The following is a 26,615-nucleotide window of genomic DNA, read 5'->3' on the forward strand; positions in this document are numbered from 1 at the left end:
CCTCTGTCAAGTGCCATTTATGACATGGAAATGCTCCCCGCAGATGGCCTGGGCTGGCATCACCCACTTTCCGGAGGGGGATGCAGTCTCCAGCCGTGGGCCCGGTTCCCCCCCCACCCCAGGCGGGACGGGTCCTCTCTCCACCCCGGGCGCCTTGCAGCCGGCAGCCCGTGGGTCGGGTGCGGGCGAGGGGGAGGGGGGCTCTGCAGAGACGGGTCCGAGGCCGCCGGCCGGCGGGTGGGAAGAGGCCCTGTGCCAGGACGCCGCAGGCCCGGGGGCTGGGGGCCGGGTGGCTGACGCCGTCGGGGGCGTTCCCAGAAGCCGGGCCGCCGAGGTTTGCCCGCAGCCCCGGGAGGAGCCGGCGGCGGCCACGTGACCCTCCGCGGCGCGGCCGGCGGCCCAGAAATAGCAGCGGCTGCGGATCCGCCCGCGGGCTGAGCGAGGGGAAGGCGGGGACCGGAGGACGCCAGCTGGCGGGGCGCGGCGCGGCGCGGCTCCGGAGGATGCTGAGCTCCTGTCCGGCCCGGCCCCGAGCTCATGATGGCCATCCGGGAGCTCAAAGTCTGTCTCCTCGGGGTAAGTCCTGCGCCGCCATTCGCCGGGGACCCGGGTCCGCGCGCCCTTCGTCGGCGCGCCTCCCTCGTCCCCAACTTCCCCTGCCCACCCCTCGTCCGTGCTCCCCCCGTGTCCCCTGCACCCCCTCTCCCGCTCCCCCGGGCCCCCTCCCCGTCAGGCCCTGCTGGTTCCGGGCCCGAACCTGAACGGGAGCTTTCTCGACTCGTCGTCCCTCCGCCGCCGGCCCGCGTCCCCGGAGTTGCTCGGGCCGGGCCGGGCGCCCGGGACCCCTCCGCGGGGACAGGAGCCGCGGCCCTCACCTCTGAGGGCTTTCTCCTTCGCCTTTAATAATTTCCTTCCGGCGGAAACTTTAAGTTACTCAGCCAAGGCGCCGACTCTTTTTGCCTCCCTGGGCCAACTGGTTTATTTACTTGTTTAAAAAGAAAGCCCAGCTCAGGGTGAGAAAATGCGCGAGGGGATGACCTGGCGGGAAGGTGAAGAGAGAACAACGGATGGTAGAAAACCGCGCCTAGGAAACTTTTAGTGCCGCGGATAAAGGCAACATGAGAGAGTCCTCCCCTGTCCCCACTTCCCCTCCCGAAGTGGGTCCTTCTGAGCCCGAAGAAACTTGGAAGAAGCCAGAAACAAAGACAGACACAAACACCCAAGTGGTGCGGACCTGTCAGATGGCACTGGACAGGCCCCTGGGGACCGCCCAGGGGATTCAGAGGGTGTTAAGGGTCTCCTCCTCTTGGGTGCGCATATCAAATTCCAGAATTACTTCTTTGGGAAGAGCTGGTTTGAAGCCCTGTTTTCAGCAGCTTTTGGTAGGAATGCCTAGTGTTCTGCCGATCTGGTCGCCCAAGAAAACCATTTCTGAAAAGAGCAGCAAAGGTTGGACTAACTGGTCTGTCAAGACGGATGTGCAGAAGTAGATAAAGAAGAAATGGTTCTAGGTTAGGACTGGGTTGTCGCAGACCAAGGGGCTGTCTGGGCTCCCTCTAGGCTCTTCTGGAACCTGGGGCAGAACGATGCTCGTGGCTGTCTCCCCTCGCTGTCCTTTGCTGGAACCCCCATTTACACTAGGTCTTCGGTTGGCCTCGAATTCCAGGGGATCAGGCAAAGGCCCCCCTTCCCTGTGCCCCTCCCCCTGCCTGCTCTGCCATGGCCTGGATTTGGATGGGATGCTGTTCTGGCCTTCCTCTGTTGACCTTTATCGGTGTTGCAGGGGTAGGTTGCACCGTCTGCCAGGCTCTCTAACATAAGCCAGACATAAATTCCAGGAATCGCATGCTTTCCTTGTGAGGAATCATTTCAGCCTCAAGGAGGCCCTTCAAAGACTCAGAAGGAACGTCGGATCCCAAGGAATCAGAGGCAGCTTTGACGTGTGTTGTGTGTGTCAGGATTGGCTTTGGGAAGAAATGAAGTCGGAAGTGACTTGCCTGCCCCACCGCATGAATTATTTGCAATTTTGCTACTTAGGGGTGAGTCTGTTTCCTTCTATAAGGAACTGATCAGGTAGAAAGAGCCCTGTACCCGGAGGCGGCAAGCCTGGGTTCTCATTCTCTCCCATTCATTGGCTGTGGTGTTTTGGACCAGTACCTTAGTTGCATCGTCTGTGAAATGGACATAATAGCATCTTCCCTTTTAAGGCAGAGGACTATAGCAGATGATCACCTAAGATACATGGTACCATTTCCTGCTACCCTGTGATTCCAAGCCTGGGAGATGAGAAAGCTGGAGGAACTCCCTATACTTCTTTTTGTCTCATCTCTAAGAATGGAACGCACTCATTCAGTGATTTCCTGGAGACAGTGCCTCTCCTTGTTTGCTGGTCCTTTGCAGTGGCTCAGTTGGTAGGAGGTTGGGCTTGGAAGGGAAGAACGGTCCCAAAGCAGAGCAAGAAGATGTTTCTGAGCAGATGGAGACCTTGAAGCTCCAATCCCATCACACCGTATCCGTGGCCTTCTTTTTTTGAGAGTGGCTCTAGGTTTTAGTCTTGCTTAGGTTGGAAGACATCTTATTTGAAATCTTTGAAAGGGTCAGTGATCTTTTTATCACACTGAGTAATGTGGCTTAAGTTCCCCCCGTTTGGCTGGTCCTGTCCTGGGCAAGATGTGTGTGACAGGGTATATTCTCAGCGGCTCCTCCAAACAGGGCGATGCTCTGGGTGAGACAGCACTTGGGTGAGGCTACAGCCATTCTAACTGCTGGGTCTGCTCTCTTGATTTGGGAGAGAAGCCTGTGGATCCGCGGCTGGAAGAGGGAATCAGTGCCAAACCCAGTGTCCTCTCAAAATTTTAAGAGGCGTCCTGGCTCCTTTGTTCTTTGTGTGGGAGGCCTGTCTTTTCTGGATGAAGTCTTGCATGCAGCCAGCCCTCAGCTTCCTGTTTTTAGCCATCGCCCCACCTCCCTGAAATCTCAGTCTGACCCAGGCCCTAGCAGCCATGCCCACTGTGGGTGTCACCGTCTGTTGGGCCCTGCTGAAAAGGTGATGGGAATGAGGACCACTTAGCTGCAGCCCTGCTCACTCACTGGAGAGGCTGAGGGCTGGTCCTTTTGTGCCTGGTGATGGTCCCTGTTCCTCAGTGATTACTTGGGGACGTGCTTCCCATTTAAGGCACGTGGTTGTGTTTGGCACGGGCGGTGCAGGCTTTCCTCCCTCTCAGCTGAAGCCTCCTGCTCCTCGAGGGGCGGGAGGTTCCCCACCGGAGGGTCATATGCAGAAGGTGGCAGTGGAGTGGGCCAGGTGGCATGTACCTGTGCCTTTCAGAACCCTGATGTTAGACGTGTCTGATCTTATTTCTTTTGGTGAGTGCTCTCGGATGGAACCACAGCCATCTGTGGAACATTCCCTGCATGCTTTGTGCTAGCGCAGGGTTTATTTAGCCTACCTGTTAGAGATTTTTGACCCTTGCTGCTTTCATGGGTAGACTTTGTCGTGTTTCTCCCAAGCCTTCGTGAGTGCCCTTTCCTGGGATAAGCCGGGCTGTCGTGGAAGTGAGCCGGGCAGGAGGGTGTTGACGGGGGTCTGCGTTGGACTCTTCGGACACATGAGTCTCATTCTTGCCAGTAAAGTGCCAATCATCCTGCTTTGTGAATCTCAGCTAGTATTATGAAACATGTAGCTTAAAAACAACTCCATTAAAAACAGCAAAGTATGTTAAAAAAAAAACAAAAACTAACAAAACCAATATTGAGGCAGCAGCTGTTCCAACCCCAAAGGTGGAAAGCTTCCCAGTATGCATTTTTAAAACACATCACCACGTGGCAGAAAGTGAGAGGAGGGAGAGGAGGGGAAGGAGGTGGGGGGGGGGGCGGGGAGAGGAGGGGGAGAGGGGGAGGGAGAGAAGGAGGAGAGGATATTTCTTGTCTTTTATTATTTTCTCTGGGTGTGTACACTTAAAAACTGCTTCCGAATGGAATCCCTGAGAGATTTATATTTGGACTTCGGTTGTCTTGACGACAGTTTAGAGATCTCTGCCACTTCCTCCACAGCTGAGTGGCATGGTTAAGAGGCCACCGTCAGGGCCTCGGTGAGGCCTCTCCTCTGGCCTCTGTTAGAATCTGCTTAGTGCTTCATCACAGAGCAGTCCAGTCCCTGGGATGTGCTGTGACATGTGGGCAGTGGGGACTTTTAGCCTGTCCGGACCTTCACGAGAAAGGGCTGTGGGACCCCCGAACACCCATGAGGCTGCTCACAACCAGCAGATCGGCCCGAGCTGTGGACGCCGGCACAGCCGGCTGAATGAGGGTGAGCGCTCCTTACCGAAAGTGTTCCATAAGGTTATGTGAATCGTGGGGTCCTTGTGGAAGGAACAATGCATAGGATGGGGAAGCGCAGCCCAGGCAGCCATCAGCATTGCTGTCCAAGCCTGAGATTCTGTTAACATACTCATTTTTGAGGGGCTTCCCTGGTGGCGCAGTGGTTAAGAATCCGCCTGCCAATGCAGGGGACACAGGTTCAAGCCGTGGTCTGGGAAGATCCCACATGCCGCGGAGCAACTAAGCCCGTGTGCCACAACTGTTGAGCCTGCGCTCTAGAGCCCGCGAGCCACAACTACTAAGCCCGCGAGCCTAGAGCCCGTGCCCTGCAACAAGAGAAGCCACCGCAATGAGAAGCCCACGCACCGCAATGAAGAGTAGCCCCTGCTCGCTGCAACTAGAGAAAGCCCGTAGGCAGCAACGAAGACCCAACGCAGCCAAAAATAAATAAATAAAATTTAAAAAAAACACACATACCCTTTTTTTTTTCTTTCCCAGAAACTATCATTTCTTTTTGCGGGGGAAGTGGGGAGGGGAGTGGGGGGATGCAGAGAGGCTAGGAACTTACAGTAATTCGTTTCTTACCTGATTCCTCTATTAAACTGAACCTCTGTGGAAAGTGTGGTTTAGCGTTGGTGACTCTGGGATGAGAATAAATATTCACGATAGAGTGGGACGTCTCCCAGCAGGGCCCGGTGCGTAGTGACACGGAGCCCCCGAGCCGGGCTGCTGGGCTCCACCAGGCCCTCGTTCCTCTTCTGCTCAGGGTCAGTATGGCCGCATCTCACTCTGAGCCCAGCGTGTGCATCCGTCATCTGTGGAGCATTTTCAAACTTCTCCGGTCCCTCCCCAGCCCTTGTCTGTAGCTCTCAGGCGTGCTGCCCCACCTCTACTGCCGCCCAGTGTCCCTGTTTCAGTGAGTGTGTTGTATCCCCGAGATCTGCTCCAAGGCTCTGGCCGTTGGAAAACAGAAAACTTTACATTTTAAGGTGCCAGGACATGAAAAGATTTTGAGGTCACGCATTAGAACAGGTCTTCAAATTCAGTTTCGTCCAACAGGTTAGACTAATTTTGGTGCTTCCGTGTCTGTACATATTACACTTTCATTTGTCTTAGTTTTTATAATTTGTCATATGTGTTGGAAATTGGAATAGACTTTCCTTCACTCAGTCGTTCACTGATTATCGAGCACTTCTTTCATGCCGGGAGCTTGGGCAGCTGCAGGTGGACAGGACAGCCACGATCCCTGTCTTCAAGGCGCTCTGCCTTTCCCACGACATGGACACAATGACACGTGAACTAAATGACATCACCAGTATCCCTGCGACAGCACTCACCACGGAGCCACGCCCAATAGAATTAACAGAGTAGGATGACAATAAATATTGACTGTCGTCCATCTTATCAGGTGTGAGGACAGGTGAGGGACAAAAAGGTTTTGCTCAAGATCTGTCTTGAGTACCTGCGGTGGATAAGGTGCTGTGTCAGCTCTACTGGAGGTGGAAAGTCGGGAGGCTGGGTTCTAGTCCCGCTTGTGGTGGAGAGGCTCCTGGTTGGGCAGGTAAGACAGGAGCTAGCATCCGTGGCCGTGGTGACAAGAAGGATGCTGGAGGTGTCACGTGGCGCCACAGGAGACATGCAGGTTATGTTAAGTGCAGTGGGGGGCTGGGAACTGAGCCATCTGGAAGGTCTCCTGGCGTGGGAAGGATTTGCACAGGGCTTCAAAGGACACGTAGGGCTTGGACAGGGAAGGAAAGGTGGACATGGACCCCAGGACTGGGAGAGCAGGCTCTGGATCTCACTCTATTTTCTGGAAGGCTGAGGTGGTGGGAGGGTGTGGGGAGGTGATGAGCACCGCCTCCCACTCCCAGGCTGACGGCTCTCCTGCTGACCCCACAGCCTCTAGCAGGGGGTCTTTTATCTTAACTCCCCTTTCCTGTTTTATTTTGAAAAACATCAAACTTACAAAGCAGTTGAAAGAGCAGTAGAACGAATGTCTATAGCCTTCTCACCTGGAGTCAGAAGGGATGACTTTTTGTCACTCTTGCTTTCCTCTCTCTAGTACACAAAAAATATTGGCTTTTCCCCCTGAACCATCTGAAAGTGAGTTGCAGACATTATGACACATCACCCCTACAGTCTTCAGTGTGTATCTTTTAGGGACAAGGACATTCTCCCCCCACACAACTGTAACATCATCATCTCACCTCTGACGTTGAACACAGCAATAGTGTCAGTCGTGTAGTTCACATCCAGGATGCAGTCAGGGATCACGTGTTACATTTGCTTCTCACAGCTGCTTCTTAACATCTCTCATCTAAAATCGTTCCTCTTTTTTTTTCCCCACCACGACATTTGTGTTTTTGAAGAATCCGGACAGTTGTCTTGTAGAAAGTTCTAGCATCTCGATTTGTCTGTTTGCTTCTTCGTTGCTTCTTCTGGGTTAAGTGGTGGGAAGACAACCTAGGTGATGTTGAATGGTTGTATCTTTTTCTGTGCTCATATGGAAGTAACTCTCTCATTTACCTCTATGGCACTCCTTCAAGAAAATACTCCTGGCTTTTATGAGCAACAGGCAGTGGTGTGTCTGAACAAAACCAAGGGCCTTGATCATGTGGGTCAGACGCTTTAGAGGGGACTGAAGGTGCACAACCGAAATCAACTCGGGGTGAGTGAGATGCTGAGCTCACCCACCTACCCATCTGCTCGTCCACCTCCCACCCCCGGGGCTCCCGCGACCCTTCCTGGGCTCTGGGTCCTGACTTTCCACAGAGCACTGACCACTTCCTGACAGACCACATGATTTATTTTCCCCACCTAATTGCTAAAGCTGCTGAGAGTTGCAGGTGTCCTGAGAAGTTTGTCAGCAGAAATAAAGAAAAGAAAAGTGGGATTTAACATTGGGGTCCCGGAGCGAGCTTCTCCTTGTGGAACCTTCTGTCTCGAGTCTTTTTCTGATTATTTCCTTGCTCCTCATGCCCCAGCCCTGCTCTGGAGGTGAGGACTGTGCTTCTGCTCACTCAGTATTTAGCCTGGGCTACTCTCAGTTTCCCTAGAGGTGCCCAGGTGACCCGGGTTGTCAGAAAACTGGGCCCTGGAGAGAAGCGGAACCTAGGGGAGGTCACTTCCCTCCTATTTTCTCTTCTTTGAGCAAGACGCTGGGAAGCTGGATGCCTTTGTATCAACAGTATGCGTTTTTCTGGAAGAAACAGATACCTGAATTCTTCAGAATTACTTCCTTTCTGCCCTCGTGGAATCACTGTTCTAACTAGGACCTGCAGATAAAATGCATCTTCCTAAAAAGTGCCTCTACCCCAGCCTGCCCTGGAAGGGGAGGAGAGAAAAGGGATGGAGGGAAGGAGAGGTTATGCGGGGGTGGGTGGGTTGGAGAAGACAAGGGAAGGGGAAAGAAGTCTGTGTGAGAGAGAGAGAGAGGGAGAATGCCAAGCACAGACACACACACGCACATGCACACACACAGACACACACACAGACACACACACACAGACACACAGACACACACACAGACACACATGGGGTATCACATAAAGGAGAATGACAAGCACACACACACAGACACACACACACAGACGCACACAGACACACACACAGACGCACACAGACACACACACACACAGACACAGACACGCACAGACACACAGACACGCACAGACACGCACGCACACAGACACGCACACACACAGACACGCACACATGCACACACACAGACACACACACAGACACACACGGGGTATCACATAAAGGAGAATGACAAGCACACACACACAGACACACACACACAGACGCACACAGACACACAGACGCACACAGACACACACACACACAGACACAGACACGCACAGACACACAGACACGCACGCACACAGACACGCACACACACAGACACGCACACATGCACACACACAGACACACACACAGACACAGATACACAGACACACACAGACACAGACACGCACAGACACACACAGAGAATGAGAAACACACAGACACACACACAGAATGACAAGCACACACAGACACACGCGCACACACGCGCGGTATCACATAAAGCTTGCCCTCTGCTGGCAGGGGAAAAGAGCAAAGCCTCCCTCCCTCCCTCCCTCCCTTTATCAAACGATTGGCCAGGGCATTTACATTTGTAGCAAGCTTAATTAAGAAAGTCTTTTTTTAAAAAAAAAAAATCTCATAGCATCAATACTTCAAAGACATCTTTCATTTGGGGAGGTAAGATATTTTCTAAGCTTTTCATAACAAACTTCTGAAAAGCTATTTTTTTTCATTATCCGTGCCCATCTTAATTAGATTTTGAACCTAATGATGAGGCGGGGGAAAGGATTAAGGAGTAAAATGATGGACGTCGATTTGGGTTTGAGATGGCAAAGGCTAGGGATACAGGATGGCGCCTTTAACCTTGTTTCTTTATAATGACACGTAACCGTGCCAACTTGCTGATGTCCTGTTTCCTCGGGTGAGTTGGAAATCCTGCAGCTGTGAAGACAGCATCCTGCCTGCCCTCCTGCACCTCGCAGCTCACCTCCTCATGGTTTTTCTTCCTCTGTCTTTTGTTTTATGTCCAGCGGGCTCCTTTATTCTATGGTCAACATCCAGCCCACCGTCCTGCTCCAGAGTTTTCCTGCTGTCTCTGTTCTTTCAGCTCCACATTCTTCCATTGTTTTGTTTCCTTTTTCTCTCCCCTTCTAGTCAGTGAATCATCAGTCTGTCCTTTAAAGAGACAGCCAGGGCTTGGCTGTTAGAGGAGAATGTTTCTGCCTCTGCTTTCCATCCCTCCCCTCCCCACTGAGTGGGGAGTGTGCTGAGCCCCAGCGCTTGACCTTTCCTCCTGCTGCCAGTGTAGCCCAGAAACCTGGCCAGACTTACCTGTGGGGAGTAACGAAGGCATTTCATGAATCTTCTTGTTTTAGTGTAAAATAAAACAACAAAAAGGCGTCTGTGTAAAGTAAATTAGGATTTCACTAATGGGTCGTGTGCTGTGGGGATGAAGAGAGACCCTTACCAGGTGTGTGCATGACTGCCATGTGAGCAGGTGTAATGACTTCCCGCGGGGGTGTGGGGTCTGTCCTTGGGTTTCCAGCCCAGCAGGGCCCTTGGGCTGATAGGGTGGGAAGCGGGAGGTGAAGTAACAGCACTAGGAGACCCCTGGGATGTCACATGATGCTCAATGGCCAGGTAAGGGGCTGGAGTTTGGGCATGGCTGGTGGAGGGGAGGCTGTAGGTGTCTGAGGATGAGGCTGGGTGCAGAGGAGGGACCGAGAGTGGCCTTGTTTACACCGAGCAGAGACAGGAAAGGGTTCCGAAAGGGCTCGGATGCACGTCCAAGTGGGTATGCGGGTGCGCCTGGGCCTGATTCGTGCTCACAAATAACTTATTCTTTCTCGTTTGGTTCTGTGCGTTGGTTTATTTAGTGAGCCTGCATTACTAGTGTAATTAACTTAAAACCTGTAAAAATTTACTGCAGGACCCGGGGAGATGTTTGCTGGGTAGAGATCGTTTGGTTGTTGCTGGGAATAACGGGTACACCGATATAAAATTGGAAGGTAATTTGGACGCAACATTGTAAAATCAACTATACTTCAGTTAAAAAAAAGAAAAAGAAAGTAAATTTGGGTTGTTATTCAGGCTCCTGTTCCATCGCCATGGCAGGGGCGGTGGGGTGGGCAGGAGCATTCCGGGCGTGGTCAGTGGCCCCCCGTTTGGCTTCCCCACCTGTCCCTGATCTAGGGTTTCTCCAAATGGGTCTGGGAGAGGCGTGGGCCTGCCGATCTGTCCTGTGGAATCTGCAGGTTGTCTGTGCTTGTTCATTTCTATGCTGCTCTTTGAAAGGTAAATAAAATTACATCTGGATCTTCCCGGTGATCCTCCTGTAACAAAACTGTAGCAACTTTCATGTCCGTTAAAACTGGCCAAGGAGAGGAGAACCCAGGCAGAGTCAGCACAGATATCGCGTTGGGGCCACGTGATGACCGAGCGGTTCCAGAGCAGGTGCCTCAGGTATTGATGGACCTGCTCCGGGGTTGGGCACAGCAGGCAGCGGAGTGGACCCACTGTCCCTGACCTCATGGAGCCTACATCCTAGGAGTGACCGTGATTGAGAGCTCTGGGTCCCTGATGTGACAGATGGTGACAGGCGCCCTGCAGAGAAAGCCAGGATGGGCCAGGTGGGCCCATCCCCTGCTTGGAGCTGCACCCTCCCCTGCACTTGGGCTTGAGAAAGTCCTCGCCAAGACAGCCTTTAAGTAAACACAGAGACCATATTCTTGAGCCGGCTGGGCCCTCCTGGCAGAGGGAACCCCACGCTGGGGTGGGAGCAGCAGGCTGGCCAGTGTGGCTGGAACAGTGACCAGTGGGAAGAGGGCAGAAGTGGGGTTGGGGGCCTGTTAATTGGGGTCTCGCGGGCCAGTGTGGGAACTGTGGCGTCTCCTGGGAATCCAGCGGGGGCCATGGAAGGTTTTTGTGCAGAGACAGTGATCTGGCTCGTCCATCATGGTGGTCAGCCTAGCGGCCACATGGAGGGTAGACCACTGGAGGATGCATGCAGGGGAGCCTGTGGCAGGCTGTGACCTTGGTCGCGAGCAGGGTCCCGATCGGGCTGTTTGGAAGGAAGAACTGACAAACTTTGCTGACAGATGTTGTGTGGAATGCAAGGGAAGTAACCCATCCCGGGCACAGGGTGACAGAGCACTCTGACCTTGGGACTGACCACAGCCCTGAACTGTTGTTCTTCAGGTAGCAACACCATCCATCGTATCAGGTTAACGTTCATTTGAATGGCACTGGTCTGATAGTTTAATTTGTATTTAATTAATGCATTTATCTTTATTTTATAGCTCTAGAATAACAAAAACAGTTTGTGGGTACTTTTACTATTTGTATGCAGTATATTTACACAACAAGTAATATCTGTGTTGGGTCCCTGGGGTAGCTTTTCTCTTTAAAAGAGCTTATAGAACCTTAACAGGGCCTGAGAAGCATGGCCCTGAGAATATTTTGTAAAGAAAGACGTCTGTGTAAAAAGATGAGTTGTAAAATTTAAAAAAAATAAATAAAGTAAAAAGATGAGTTGTATTCTTTCTAGACCTCCACCTCAGGTTAGGCTAATCTTAGTAAGACAACTAGTAGAATTTTTTTTTTCAATAAGAATAGAAATATTTTTGAAGTTTTTGCTAAAGTTATAATTGATGTAATTTACTGATTTGAATGTGTTGCAGCAACATACTGATTTGAACATGTTGGTGTGAATTGCATTATTGCACATTTCACTCCCATCAGCCCTGTGCTTCCGTTTTGGTAAACATAGTTATTGTGTCACAGCTAACCATGTACACACCCTTATTCTTGCTTGTGAGCCATGTAGTTACAGATGCTCTGCTGGGGTCTTCTCCTTATGTCCTTGACTTCTTTCTTATTAAAAATTTCCATGGGTAAAAGAAAAACAGTAACTATAAACTCACCAGCACTGTAATGATTTGTAGTTGCCCCCAGCCCTAATCACAGCAACAGTGACAGCAGTAACCGTTGAGAAGGAATTGAAGCAAAACCTTATTCTGTTCTTTCTCAATCAGGAAAGTGCTTCAGAATGCCTTTTATGAAGAGGGATGTCTTGAAATCACTCTGGTTTATGAGTATACCTGTAATCAAGACAGCTGACCCCTACTGGGTGTAAACATACCGGACACCATGCTGTTTCAGTTTTCCACTGCTTTGTGACAAGCCACCCCAAACTTGGTGCTTAAAGTAACAGTTTATTTTTCCTTCTCACTATTTAAAAACTAATTCAGCAATTTGAACCAGGTTTGAAGTACTTCCCTGGAAGAAAAAGGCAGGGTCCTGGCCAGGCTTGGGGAGGTGTGATGGAGGGGCCTGTATTAGCTGTGAAGAGGCAAAGTGCTGTATCAGCTGGGAGGCTGGGACGCATCCAGGACACCACCATGCACGGTGACAGTGACACAGACGTCCCCTCTGTTTGCTTAGCACCTTGCAGGGGCAGCGTGGGGTCCGTAAGTTGTCGCATTGAGTCCTCGGACCGCCCTGTGTGGGGGCCCCTGTCTCTGGTTTGTGGTGTGAGAGGAGCCTTGGCAGGTCCCAGGGCTGTGTGTGCGGAGTGGCCTTGAGCTTGGCTTTATCTGTTGCCCATTTTCCAGCTCATGTGCAGGAAGCCCTGATTTCCAGGCCTTTTTTCCTTCGCTCCCTCAGGGGATCCGTGTTAAGCGCTGTAACTGGGTTCAGGAAATGTCAGGTTGCAAACTGTGGTCCATCATGACGGCCCACCTGCTGGATGGCGGGCCTGCAGGTGTTAGGAGTTTCTAAGGCTGCAGTTGAACTGTCAGCGCGGCTGGACGGGCCTCTTGCCAGCGGAGCACAGTGCGTGGTGGGTCACCCTTGGGCTGGCAGACGTGGGTGCTTACTCTGGCTTTGGCACTTCCTAGCTCGATTCCCCTGGCAAATCACATAACTGCCTGGGTCCAGTTCCCTCCTTTGTAAGATGCTGGCAGTTTGCACAGACATCCTCTCTAACCCTGCCTGGCGTGTCATGGGAATATGCTCTTACCTCTTCTTCCCCAAACCATTTTACACCCTGAGAATCTCAAGGCTTAAGAGAGTTTAAGTAGGTTCTTTCCATAAGCGAATCTCCAGTTGAGAAGTTTTCTTTACTCTGCTTAGCTAAGGGATCTGGCCAAGCATAGGTGGTAAGTAATAGCTTTTGACTGTGTTACACTTCAGTATTTCATTCCTTTCATGAATTTGAACAAATTTCTAACCTACTCTTTAAATTTTTTTTTAATAAATTTGCTGGTATAAGGTGTAGGCATGTTACTTTGATACACTTAAGTGTTGTAACACGATTGCCAATGTAGTCGTATAAATATTTGTCACATTGCATAATTATAGTACAATTTTTGTATTCATTATACCGTGCCTTAGATCTCTATGGCTTATGTACTCCTTGTTACGAGTTTGTGCCCTGAACAATAGCAGTCTTATCCCCCCGACCCCCAATCCCCTGGTCGCCACCATTTTACTGTCTGTTTTTTACAGGTTTAACTTTTTTAGATTCGACATATAAGTGGTATCACCCAGTGCTTGTCTTTCTCTGTCTGACTTACCTCATGTAGCATCATGTGCTCAAGGTCCATCCATGTTGTCACAGATGGGAGGATGTCTTCCTTTCTCATGGCTGAATAATACTCTGTTGTGTGGATGTACCACATCTTTTTTATCCAGTCATTCGCTGATGAGCGTTTGGCTTGTTTCCATATCTGGGCTATTGTGAATAATATTGTGGTTAACAAGGGAATGCAGATATCTCGTTGAAATCCTGTTTTCATTTCCTTTGGGTATAAACCCAGAAATGGAATTGGTAGATCATATGGTAGCTCTATTTTTAATGTTTTGAGGAACCTCAATATTACTTTCCATAGCGTTGGACCAATTTACATTCCTGCCACAGTGCACAAGCGTTCCCTTTGCACTGCATTCTCACCAGAACCTGTTGTCTTCTTGGTGATGGCCGTTCTAACAGGTATAAGTTGATATCTCATGGTGATGTAACATATTCTTTACATTAAAAAAAATTTTTTTAACGTTTAAAAAAAATTTTTTTTTTTTAAATTTTGGCTGCACCGGTCCTAGTTGTGGCATTCAGTATCTTTAATTGTGGCATGTGGTATCTTTTCAGTTGCAGCATGCATGTGGATCTAGTTCCCAGACCAGGGATCAAACCTGGGCCCCCTGCATAGGGAGTGTGGAGTCTTACCCACTGGACCACTAGGAAAGTCCCTCTTTACATTTTTTTTTTTTGGCGGTACGCGGGCCTCTCGCTGTTGTGTCCTCTCCCGTTGCGGAGCACAGGCTCCGGGCGCGCAGGCTTAGCGGCCATGGCTCACAGGCCCAGCCACTCCGCGGCATGTGGGATCTTCCCGGACTGGGGCACGAACCCGTGTCCCCTGCATCGGCAGGCCGCTGCGCCACCAGGGAAGCACTTTCTTTACATTTTTATACTGAAGTATAATATTAGTGCAAAAAAGTGCACAAATCTTAATATAGTGCATACTGGATTTTTACAAATTGAACAAACCTATATAAATGCCCAGATCAAAAACCAGAATATTCCTATTAAATGTTTAGGATATGATTTTCTGCCACTTTACGAACACTGAATATTACCAGAACTTTTTATCTTCGCTAATATTATAGATTAAAAATGATAATCTGTTCTAATTTGATTTCATTAATTATGAATGACAGTGATCATCTTTTCATATGTTTATTGACTTACTGTATTTTTTGTTACCTACACATTCACATCATTTACCTAATTTTTATTGGGTTGTTTTTCTTATTGGTTTGTGAGAACTCTTTGTGTATTAAGAAACCAAATCCTGGCCTCTCTCACATTCTGAGATGGCCCACACTCTGTCTGTGGAGTGTGTTTCTCTCTAAAGAAATCCACTTCTTACCTATCAAAAAAAAAAAAAAAAAGGAAACCAAATCCTTTGTCATTTTATTGTACAAACTTTTCTTCAGTTTGTTACTTTCTAGTTTACCTTTTTACTGAATTAAAAAAATCATATCAATATTTTAAAATCTTTATTTAGTCAAATATATCAGTCTTTTCCTTTATGGTTTTGTTGTCTATGTCTTGCTTAGAAAGTCGTTCCACATTCTAGTATTATAAAATTTTTTACCTATATTTTAATTTTGCTTTTGTACTTTCATAGTGTCTTAAAATTTTTTTTAATTAAAAAAAATTTTTTTTGGTCATGTGGCATTTATTTTGGTACAAAGAGCCAGGCTGGGATTCAAGTTTTTTGTTTTTTTCTTCACTCCAAATGTCTAGGTAGTTGTTTTAATACTGTTTATTGATTAAGTCTTCATTATTTACTGATCTGTTAGGTTATTTTTATCATAAATGAAATCTCATTTTCATTTATGAAATGAAAATGTGGATTTTCATTTCATGAAAATGTGTATGTGGATCTGTTTCTGGACTCTATATTGTTCTATTAAAAATACACTGATTTCTGAATCCATCAGATTCAGGAAAGTTTAGAAATAGCATGAAGGAGTCACTTTTGGGGACTGAATGGTTCAGGGGGCCTTGGACACTCAGGGCTGCAATTTGGATCTAGTTCATTGGTTTGCTCATGGAACCACTATTAACGTGTACGAACTTTGTAGGTACCAGTGTATTGAGAGTTTCGTTCGTCTGTGACAATGTCCTCCTTAGCGAGAATGATAATCTGGAACACTGCATATGTTGAATTCATTCAGTGGTTACTGGAAGGTGCTTTAATGAATGAAAAATTTGAGGGTGGCTAAAGGGAAAGAGTGATGCTGTGAGCTGAGCTTAGCTGGGTGGTACCTGGCTCTGAAGTGCAATGGCTTCTGTGTTTGGACCAGTTGTAGAAAAATAAGCAGGTGGAGTGGTGAGTTACAGTTTCCACCATCTACAGCACTTGGGTGTTTTCCGTGCTGTGAATCTTTATATTTTTCCCCTTCAGTGTGAGTGGGATTACTTCCATTGGAGTTAGTCCAGAAAGTGCTATGTCAGTGGGAAGTGTGAGTCTAAAAGTTAGGGATACATCGAGCTTAACGTATAACACAGTCCATTTAAAATGATCCTAGGGCTTCCCTGGTGGCGCAGTGGTTGAGGGTCCGCCTGCTGATGCAGGGGACATGGGTTCGTGCCCCGGTCCGGGAGGATCCCACATGCCGCGGAGCGGCTGGGCCCATGAGCCATGGCCGCTGAGCCTGCGCGTCTGGAGCCTATGCTCCGCAACGGGAGAGGCCACAGCAGTGAGAGGCCCACGTACCGAAAAAAAAAAAAAAAGATCCTAGATCCTAGGTTCTTCATCTCCCCCAAATAGTGAGCAGGGCTGGAGTCCTTCTTCGTGACAAATTAATGTGTTCCGATGCCTGTAGCGCTGGACTGTAGGGCATATGCTCCGGTCAGGGAAGCGCTGACCCCACATCACGGCGGGTCCAGCACTGTTGTTGCCAGTCAGGTGGGGCAGAGGCTGCTTCCAGGAGGATGCACTTCAGTATTGAGGGCGAATCCAGAGGCACAGGTTCGCCTTCTTTCTAGGAGAATTCTGATTCTTCCTTTCCTCATGGAGTCCCAACCCGAACCCCAGCCTCCCATTTTCCTGGGCCGTCATCACTTCCAGGAGTCGCCCAGGAGGGGTGTGGACAGGCTGCCGCCTGCCTCCCAGTTCGCGGCCTCTGCTCCTGCCCTGGGGGGCCAATCCGCGTTCCGTCAGGCGCTGTGTCCCAGCCCCTCTGCCGCCAGCCTCTCCTCTGTCTTCAGACTCACCTTCCCTCCCGTGAACCCTCACACGTGAATCCACGCACGTGACTGGTGAAATTTCACGCGTGTGAAACAGGCTCATAGCTCTGTGACGGAACTCACTTTAGCTGGAATGTTAATTGCCCATCATTCTCAAATATCACAGGATGGAAGACTTGCTTGGCTTAGTTTCAGATCAAACGTAGGGAGAGAACGATTCTCAGAGCACCTGAAAAGTGCCTGAGGAAAGAGCTGCTTCTCCTCTTGAACTAAACTGAATTTTGTCTGGAGTTGGGTGCAGTGTCCAGTCTGAGTTGTATAAGCCATGGAATTAGATGCAGGGAATGTGGTCGATGCTTGTCTTTTATTTTAGGAAATTCCTTGTAGCATTACTTTCAGAGGGAAGCAGATCCTGCCTTCTGAATAGAGGCGAAAAAGGCCAAGAACCTCTTTGGCAGCTTGGTCACGGGCAGGTGACCTAGTTCGACCAGCCTGGGGCATGCGCCCTGGCCCTTGCCCAGGAGCCGCGATGGCAGTGACCTTGCAGGCGGCTGTGGGGAGCCGTGCGTGGCAGACTTCCCCGGCCCGCCTGATGTCCTGGTGTGATTTCGGCTGCGACCGCAGCTCTCCAGCTTCCTGAAAATCCTCGGTTAATTGGTACGACTCACCCCACCCCCCAGTTGTGCTCTTAGGTGCTGAGGGTTCATGGACACACCCCTCACCTAATGCCTCGTCAGCCCAGGCCCGCCTACATCCTCTCTCTCATTTTTTAGCTCGAATTAATTCATTCTCCTCCGGCCCTCAACCCAGCTCCGACCATTCTGCTGTGTTTATTGTGCCTTTTTGTTTCCAGGCCAACATCTTTTCAGGAAATCTCTTTTAGCTTGAATGCCCTGCGTGGAGCCCTGGCCGGAGCCGCAGGTGCGGTGAGGTTGTCGGCATCAGAGCCGGGTCGGCAGACTGCAGGTGTGGACGACTAGGTCCTATCGAGCGAAGGTCATGAGCACACGACACCTCCCTGGCCTTGACTCCCAGCGGCTCTGTGGGCCTGTGCAGGCTGCGTAAGGATGAGGGGTGAGGGGCCAGCCAGCTGACGACGTGCAGGTCTCAGGGCCTGAAGGCCACACAGCAGACCCGGCCTCAGTGACTAATGCAGGGGAGATGGAAGACACAGCTATGGGTGACAGAAGGGGCACCGGGAGGCGGTCCTCGGCTCTGGCCCCTGGAAGCTCCCTGGGGTGGGGACTGCTCTGTGTTCTTGGGCTCTGGGACCGAGTCACCGTGCAGGGACGGACTCCCCAGGTGATGCCAAGGCTGTCTCATCTGTGTGCCAGACGTGTTGTGTGTGATTTTATTCTAGCAAAATCTATTTCTTCTTTTGAAAAGGGGCCCTTTTTCCCATCCTTTACCGTCTTGATGTAGAGAGTAAATAGCATCTTCTCTGTCATTATTGAAACTTTTAATTTTGCTTCTGGACTCTAGATCCTAAACCTAGAACTGAAGCTCTAGAAGCTTGCTGCCCACCGTTGTCACTACTCTGTCCCCCTGTCGGGACTGAGGACCGGAGCTGGCCCGGGCCTCCGAGCAGGTGACGCTCAGTGGCGCTGGAGGTGAGGGAGCCTCCTCTGTGACTGAGGGGGTCCCTCTTGTTCATTTATTGATTGTTAGAGCTGAAATTTCCCGATGTGTGTGGATTTGTATTTGTTCATTTGTAAATTCCTTGACAACTCAGAACATCAAAATGGTGGCATTCATCCTGGGAATTTTTGGCAAATATTTGCTGATGGTGTTAACGTGATATCAGGTGTCTAAAGCCAATTCAGCAAATGTTAATAATTAGATTTGCCAAAGGCAACAGAAGTCTTAAGTGGGTTATGCTTTCAGCTTCTAAAAAGCCTTCAGACTATTACAGTGGTGATAAATTTGCTTGAAAATGGTGTATAATTTGTGTTAGAATACACAAATGTATATTAAAAGCACAGTACTGTTTTATGTGAACTTCCAAGTTTTCCCCTAAGACTAAAAAGTAGTACTTTGAGATGTTGGATAAGAGGGACAAGGGCTCATTATTTTTGTTTTAAAATCTGTGTTGTCTCTAGTTTACTCTTTCAAATGTCTATTAAAATGTATTACCTGTCTGCACTTATGCATGTTTTATATGCCAATTGTAAGGATGGATCAATGGATTTATGTGTCTAGCAGGAGGTCGGTTAATTGGTTTTGAATGGTTTGCCAAGGTGACACTGTCAGTTTTATGACTTTTCATAGATGATGGATTCCGCTCCTGTGACAAGGTCACGCACATAAGAATTCCAAATGCCATAAAAAGCGCGGTTCCATATGCCAGTTTAATTCCGTCGCAGAGCTGGCAATGCCATCTGTTTCAATCTAGGGTTAGCCCCAGTCCTGCCTCTGTAGCAGGTGATCAACAAACACCTAGTTTCCTAATACATGTAATAGAATGAAAATATATAGCATAGAAAATAATGGATGTGTAGCATAGGTCATTTCAACCTGAAAGTGTATTTATTTTGGTTGTAGTTGAGGCTGAGTGGGAGGTAGAGTGTAGCGTCCGTAATTCAGGATGGCGAGGGTCATGCTGGTCTCTCGTGCTGACAGGCTGTTGCCCCTCTACTGCTCGGTGTCGGGTGGGTAGACACTGCTGTTAATTACGTGCTGCTCCTAATGGGCAGATGTCTGTCGTTCTCGACTGCAGCTCTTCACCCAAAATGGAGTGGCCAAAGTGAATTGGTTGTGTTTATTATTCTGGTCACGGGACACAGCAGGTGTCACAGCAGATCCATCTCAGCTTGGTAATAGGTCATTGAGAAGGCAGAAAACCGCAGGCTAGAACAAATTGACCCATACCTGTCATAAAATCTCAGGTAATGACGGTTGGGTGGTTATGTGTGGTGCAGCTGAAATATACAGCATAAGGCATCCAAGCTGGGGGTCTCTAAATAGGTCAGAGGGTTCCAGCAGATACCCCACCCCCTTCTGCTGCTTTTAAGGGCTGTTGTTGCTGAATGGTCATAAAAAGAGTTTTGTCTGCTCTAATGCTAACCAACAAGACAGGACTATCAACGACTTGGTCCTGGCATCCGGCCTGCCAGCCAGCATTTAAAGGATGCTTGCTGCCGTGGCAACCCCGCTGGGCCTTATGTGTGTGAAAGTAGATGCAGCTGCTGGAGAAGGACCAGAGCCACCCAGCAGGGCAGAGAGTACCGCCTGGTTCAAATGATGCCCTGCCAGCCCGGGCCACTGGGAAACTGGGTGGTAGACAGACCACCTGCGATAGCTAAATATGGGTGAGTGGCATTTTCCAAAGAAGGACATATTCTGGGAAGAATATGGGTTTAAAGAAATGGTATATTGTCATACTTTACAGGTAAATCTCATAAATTGGGATTCGGAAATTGTGAGAATTCAGACACAGGGCCAGGATGGATTTACCTTATAAATGAATGAGGAATAAACAGGTGATGAGGTTCAAGAAGCTCTAAGGATAATTCTTAGCCAGTTTAGAGGGATATGCAGGTTTTTAAGTTCTTTGATGTGCTGTATTGAGGATACAGGCTGAGCTGCTGAAATAAGAGATCTGAAAGTCTGGTGACTTAAGCAGGAGAGAAATCGTCTCTTTCTTCTTGATCAGTCCTGGTGGCTGGTTCAGGATGCTCTGATGGTTTACGGGTCAACACATTGCCTCTGTTTCCACCCCGTTGGCCAGAACCAAGACCCCTGACCGCCTCGACCAGCAGGGGTGGCGGGGCTCTTTTTCTGATGGTGAAGGGGAGCATGGGTATCGTGGAGCGATGCTAGTTTCTCCCATAAGCACCTTTTGCGTTCCAACAAGGTCACTGCCGGACTATGAATTTGAAGGCTGTGAATTTATGGCTTGATCGGAGCTTTGACTTGATTTGTCCTTTCAGACTCTGGACTCGAAGGAGAGAGAAGCGAGCTTTAAGCTGGCTTGTGGAACCTCTTCAACTCAGATCCCTCACTTGTCAAACGTTGTCTGTCTCAGCGAGTTGTAACGGTTACACAGCACAAGTAACCTGAGAACACTGGGGTTCCTGCCTGTCATATGATAACTTCTGGGTAGGACTAAGTTTGTTCTTCCTCTCTAGGAGGACCGGTAAAGGTCGTCTACTTCCCTGATGCTTCTGGAAAAACAAGTTGACTTGCTCAGCAGTTACTTTAACTTGCCTCATTGCACCAGTATTACACCACTTTACAGTAAAAGTATTTTTAGTTCTCCAAATGCAAATTTTAAAATTCTGTGATGAACTAATGTTCACCCAGAGGCAACTCACACCATCATGACACATCTTCTGGCCCCATTGCACCGGTGCTAGAAAGAAGGGATAACAAAAAAGCAAGTTTCTTTGGGAAATGAGGTATGCACGCTGCCTTGTGGGAATCTGCAGTGGCAGCCGTGGCCTCGAAGCAGGCTTTGGGGGTCGTGAGCTGTAGTCTCCAGGCAGTGCAACGTGCTTCTCCTGGCCGGTACCCTGGGGTCCCTGGGTCTTGAGCCCAGACCCTGTCAGGGAAGCTGCTGGTCCTGGGCAAGACCCCAGCATGTGCTGCTTTGAGGCAGGTGGGACTCCTGCTGGGGCATCGCATGCTGTGAAGTGTGAGGTGGCCAGTGGCACCCTGGGATGTGGCAGACAGGGTCCTGGGATAGGCAGCTCCAGAACTGGGTGGCATCGCTAAGTGACAAAGACACATCACAAGAACTGAAGTCGTGGGGTCGGAATCGATGAGCCTTCACTGGGAGGACCTGCCCTTTGGGAAGCCACCTTCTTTCCCATCTCTGCCTCCCCGGCCGGGGTCACACATGTGGGCTACCGGGTGGCTCCCCTGGTGCTTTGCTGGCTTCGCAGGGCTGTGGGGTGGGGTGGGGCCATGTATCCTGGCCTGGGCTTCCTGTAGCTTCCATGTGTGTTTCAGTTAAGGCACCGTCTGCCTCCCAGCACTTCGGCAGCAGTGCTGCCACCCCGGCTTTAGGAACCCCTCCCCCGGGTGTGGTTACTTTTCACTGGCGCCCTGATTGCCGTCTGGGGGGACGGCATCTGGAAATGCTCCCCTGCCTTCCACGTGGCACCCGTGTCTTTGCTGAGCTGATGCAGTGACCACAGGTCCTACTGCTGTGGGGGCCCTGGTGTCAGGCAGGGGGAGTCAGTGGCCTCTTGACGGGAGGCCTGTGGCGTCATGGGGGCTCCGGCTGGTCACCCTCTCTCCTGTCCAGAGCTGTCCTCACCAGCAGCCTGTCTGGGAGATACTGAAGTTCCCTGGCAGAGCCAGTGTTGGCAGCACCAGTGGAGGGAGGCAAGGTCCGACGCTGAGAATCAAGTTTGATTTAAGGAGGTCTTTCCGAGCAGGAGGGAGTTGTCATTGGGTAAGAATCACTGTCACGATGCAGGATGGGTGCAAACAGCAAGCAAGGTTTTTGAGGGTTTCCTAGAACCCTAGGGTGCAAACTCCTGTGGATGCTTCCCGTTGAAGAGCTGGTGGGCCTTCTGGGAAGTTCCTGTCACAAACAATCACCCCGTTTGTCCCAACAGGAAGAGTAAAGAAATGCTAATGCCACAGGGAACAGCCAAGTCCTGATGAACTGGCCGGGAGGGGGTTGGGCCTTCGCTCCGCCAGCTGCGTGCTAAGGCTATTCTCAGTTCTCGTCATAGCTCTTTGTCTTCTAATAAGTGATAGGTTTTTATTCATAAACGTAAATGGGAAGATGCCCATTTAAAAAGCAGTGTAGGGACTTCCCTGGTGGCGCAGTGGTTAAGAATCCACCTGCCAAAGCAGGGGACTTGGGTTCAAGCCCTGGTCCGGGAAGATCCCACATGCCGCGGAGCAACTAAGCCTGTGCGCCGCAACTCCTGAGCCCTCGTGCCACAACTACTGAGCTTGCGCTCCTAGAGCCCGTGCTCCGCAACAAGAGAAGCCACCGCAATGAGAAGCCCGCGCACTGGGACGAAGAGTAGCCCCCGCTCGCCGCAACTAGAGAAAGCCCATGCGCAGCAGCAGAGACCCAACACAGCCAAAAAAAAAAGCAATGTAAACAGGCTCTGAAGCCCAGTGACAACGCTTTAGTAAGTCAGCCCCTAGACCTGCTTTGGATGGAAACAGTTTTGCTTAAAATGATTTATTTTCCTTGAATATTGTGATTTTCTTTTTCAGTTGTGTGTGATAACTTTCCCTGTACAGGCATTACCAGCATATGAGGAGAAATGATTAACAGATGCACAAGTAATTTTCATATGCTTGAAAGCTACAAAACAATGCGTTTGTTGCAGGAAATAAAGAGGACAGATGTAATAACTGAAATATTTATATATATATCTCAATCACTTAAAGAAGAAGTATTGCATTAAGTCAAATAATAATACCCGAGTGTTTATATGAAGCCAACTTGTGACTGCCTAGATTTCTACAAGGGCTGGTTCACACGAGGGCCGACTCCCCATCCGGGCTCCCAGGTGCATGCCAGGCTGGACCCTGGGTGGGTTTGGGAAAACTCCTGGGTCTCCACTACCCACACGTGCTCCAGGGAACCTCCCTTCCCAGCCCAAACCCGGTCTTTTAGTCTTTCCTGATGCTTCTGGGCCCTCACACCCGCCGGCAGCGGTGACAGACCTCTGCACTGTCCGACTCAGTGCCAGGGTTTGCCGTCTTGCAGCCCCGGTTAGTTCTTTGTCCCGTGTCCGCTGCCTTTGGTGCCCTCCCTTTTAGACCAGGGTCTTGTTTGCAAGAGAGATCTCCTCGTTAGCCCCCAGATTTCGCCATGTGGACTCCCGTGGCACGCGTGGCCTGTGTCCTCCCCAACTGTACAGTGGTCGTGGGACCCCATGGTGCACGTTGGCCCATTTATCTTTTCCCATTTTAGTTCTCATTTTTATTTAGTGTGGAGTTGCCTCTCCTAGTTCCTTTTCTCATCCACACCTTTAGTTTTTTCTCTTTTTACTTCCTGTGTCATATTGTGAGGAAATTTGGAATAAGCAGAAAAGATTTCCGGGTGTCCCCAGTGGAAAACTATGCATCATGTAAAGAACAGCCTTCCAGGGTGTCTGATTCTAGGCCTTTCTTGTCCTTGGTCTGCTTTTTGCCTCTGTAAGTTATAGGTAACTGATAGCAATGCAAAATAATTACAGTCTACAGACATGGAAAAAACATCTATTTGTGTGATTAAAATGACCTCCCCCAGCATCAGGAAAAAAAGTCAGTTTCTTGTCCATTTGTAAATTCATTTCAACATTTAATTGGATCATTCCTTTAATCCATATAAATTTGTGCTTCTCTGACTTCTGTGAATTGGTTGTAACACCTCACTAATACTCTCATTAGTAATGAGGTTAATAAAGACTTTAACACATGTTCATTCTATATCTGCAAGTCAGGATTCTGCCTATGGTAATTCTTCTTTAACCGCTATATGGATAGCAGAAACGTAAGATGTGCAACTGCTGTGGAAAATGGAAATTTGGCTGTTCCTTAAAAAGTTATAGACAGAATTACCCTGTGACCCAGCAATTTCACTCCTAGGTATATACTGCAAACAGTGGAAAACAAGACCTCAAACAAATACTTGTAACGTGAATGTTCACAGCAGTACTATTTACAACAACCAAAAATGGTGGAAACAACCCAAGTGTCCATCAGTGGAGGCTGGCTAAACAAATTGTGGTTTAGACACAATGAAATATTATTCAGCCTTAAAAAGGAATGAAGTACTGATACACAGGACGTTGTGACTGAACCTTGAAAACATGATGCTAAGGGAAAGAAGCCACTCACGAAAGATCACGTACTGTATGATTCCATTTGTATGAAATGTCCAGAATAGGTAAATCAATAGGGACAAAGTAAATGTATGATTCAGAGGCTGTGGGGCGGAGAGAATGGTGAGTAATTGCTTAATGAGTATGGAGTTACTGGGGATGAAGAAAATGTTTTGGAACTAGATGGAGGTGGTGGTTACACAACACTGTGAATGGACTGAGTGCCACTGAATTGTTCACTTTAAAATGATTAATTTTGGGTTATGCGAATTGCACCTCAACAGCAACAAAAATGAGCGTAGGCAACTTCCACATCTGAAATCGTTTACATTTGAGTAACTAGGAGGGGGAGGGTTTAGCTCAGCAGTTTTAATGTTTTCGCACCAGAAACACATGACACATAGGACACCGACGGTGGAGTTGACCCAGGAAGCACACTGCCAGGAGTTCCCAGGTTCATGCAGTTTCCAGCAAGTTTCCTATAATTCCACCTCATCAGCTTTGGTAACGCTGATTCATACAGATTACACGAGCCATACCCCGCAGAGGCAAGAATCTATGATTTGGGTGATGGCCATTTAAAATTTAGATGATATGAAGGGGTCTGGGGAGAAAATGTTAGTGTAAAAAGTTACGTTTATATAGAGAAGCTTAAAGAAGAATACAGAATTTGTACCCTGATCCCTGTACCTGGATCACATCTGTTCATACTTAAAAATAGATACAAGGAACGCTTTGTATAGGATTACAAAGTTCAAATGCGTCAGAAAGATACAGAATAAAAAGTGCCGCCTTCCTAACCTTCGATCATCACTGTTAATGTGTCCTTGTGATTTTTTTTTTTTTTTTTTTTTGCGGTACGCGGGCCTCTCACTGTTGCGGCCTCTCCCATTGTGGAGCACAGGCTCCGGACATGCAGGCTCAGCAGCCATGGCTCACGGGCCCAGCCGCTCCACGGCATGTGGGATCTTCCCGGACCGGGGCATGAACCCGTGTCCCCTGCATCGGCAGGCGGACTCTCAACCACTGCGCCACCAGGGAGGCCCCTTGTGATTTTTTTTTAAAGGAAATGTTTCAGGCTTGTGTGCTTGTGCTCACACACCCAGATTTTTTTTTTTTAATAAAGGTGTCATTACAAATTTGTAAATGGATTTTTTCAATCATTATATCTTGGAACGCTTTCCATTCGTATCGGCTCCTACAGATGGACTTTATTCTTTTGAATGGCTGTGTAATCGTCATGATGGTAATCAGCATTTATGAACATTTGCGGGATGCCGGTGCTGTTCTAAGTGCTGTGGACGTGTTATCTCATTTAATCTTCACGACAATCCTATGAGGCAGGCCCTCCTATTGCTCCTCTTTCACAGAGGAGGGAACAGAAGCACAGAGAGAATTAGGAAGAAACTTCAATTTCATGCGTCTGACCCCAGACCCACACTCTGACCACCCCCAGATTCTGCTCCCCTGTGCAGTTAGTTTGTGGGAAGGCGGGGGTTATCACCGCTTCTAGTTTACCCCTGACGGTTATTTTCTCTTCCTCCTTTGTTACAGCATCCCCTCGGATGTGTGTGCCCTGTGTGTCTCACACTCCAGGCTATGACCTCTTGGGGTCTCTGTTTTATTGGAGTTCTCTTCATGTTGTCCTGCAGTTAAAAGAGATAGGGAATAACTCAGAAGAGCAAAACAATTATGATTAAGGTTTGCAAAATTATTCCCAAGAGTGGCTATCAGATTTTGATCTTTTAGCCCAGAAAAGAGAGTGTGCATAATTTCTATAGCTTGGCGTGCATACAGAAAGAAATCTCAGAGACTCTTCTCTCCTGTAGGAGAGGCAGGTCCTGGTTGTCCCCCTGGGATGCCACATGGCTGAGAACCACACTGAGACTTTCTGGGTGTCCCCTGCCTGCCCTGCTACGTGGTGAGTGGGTCCCCAGGATAAAAGGCGGGGCCGAGGAAGCCCCTAATCCCTGGGCGCCTCGGCCCTTGCTGTTTATTTCTTCCTTTTCTTTGCTCTGGGTCATTGTGTCTCCCCAGCTGATGAGCTCCAGATTGAATTGTAGCTGGTAAGCCAGCCCACGGATCAGAGGGTGGGGCGCCGGGGTACTCTGTGAGTTCGTGGCCTTATCAGATGCGGGGATATTGCGTAGAACAGTTGTGCACTGGGGATGCACATTTTGGCTTTTTCG

General features: G+C 49.2%; 1 protein-coding gene across 1 annotated transcript in view; it reads left to right on the forward strand.

Moving 5' to 3' along the window:
- The first annotated feature begins 367 nt into the window (after positions 1-367).
- RAB31 (RAB31, member RAS oncogene family) overlaps positions 368-26,615 on the forward strand; it is a 112,416-nt gene continuing 86,168 nt past the window's right edge. The window contains exon 1 of the mRNA XM_030836606.3: positions 368-576. Coding sequence (XP_030692466.1) covers positions 538-576 — 39 coding nt within the window. The 5' untranslated portion in view covers positions 368-537. The remainder of the gene's footprint in view (positions 577-26,615) is intronic.

Source organism: Globicephala melas, chromosome 13 (genome assembly GCF_963455315.2).
Source record: "Globicephala melas chromosome 13, mGloMel1.2, whole genome shotgun sequence".
In the NCBI taxonomy this organism is placed as follows: Eukaryota; Metazoa; Chordata; class Mammalia; order Artiodactyla; family Delphinidae; genus Globicephala; species Globicephala melas.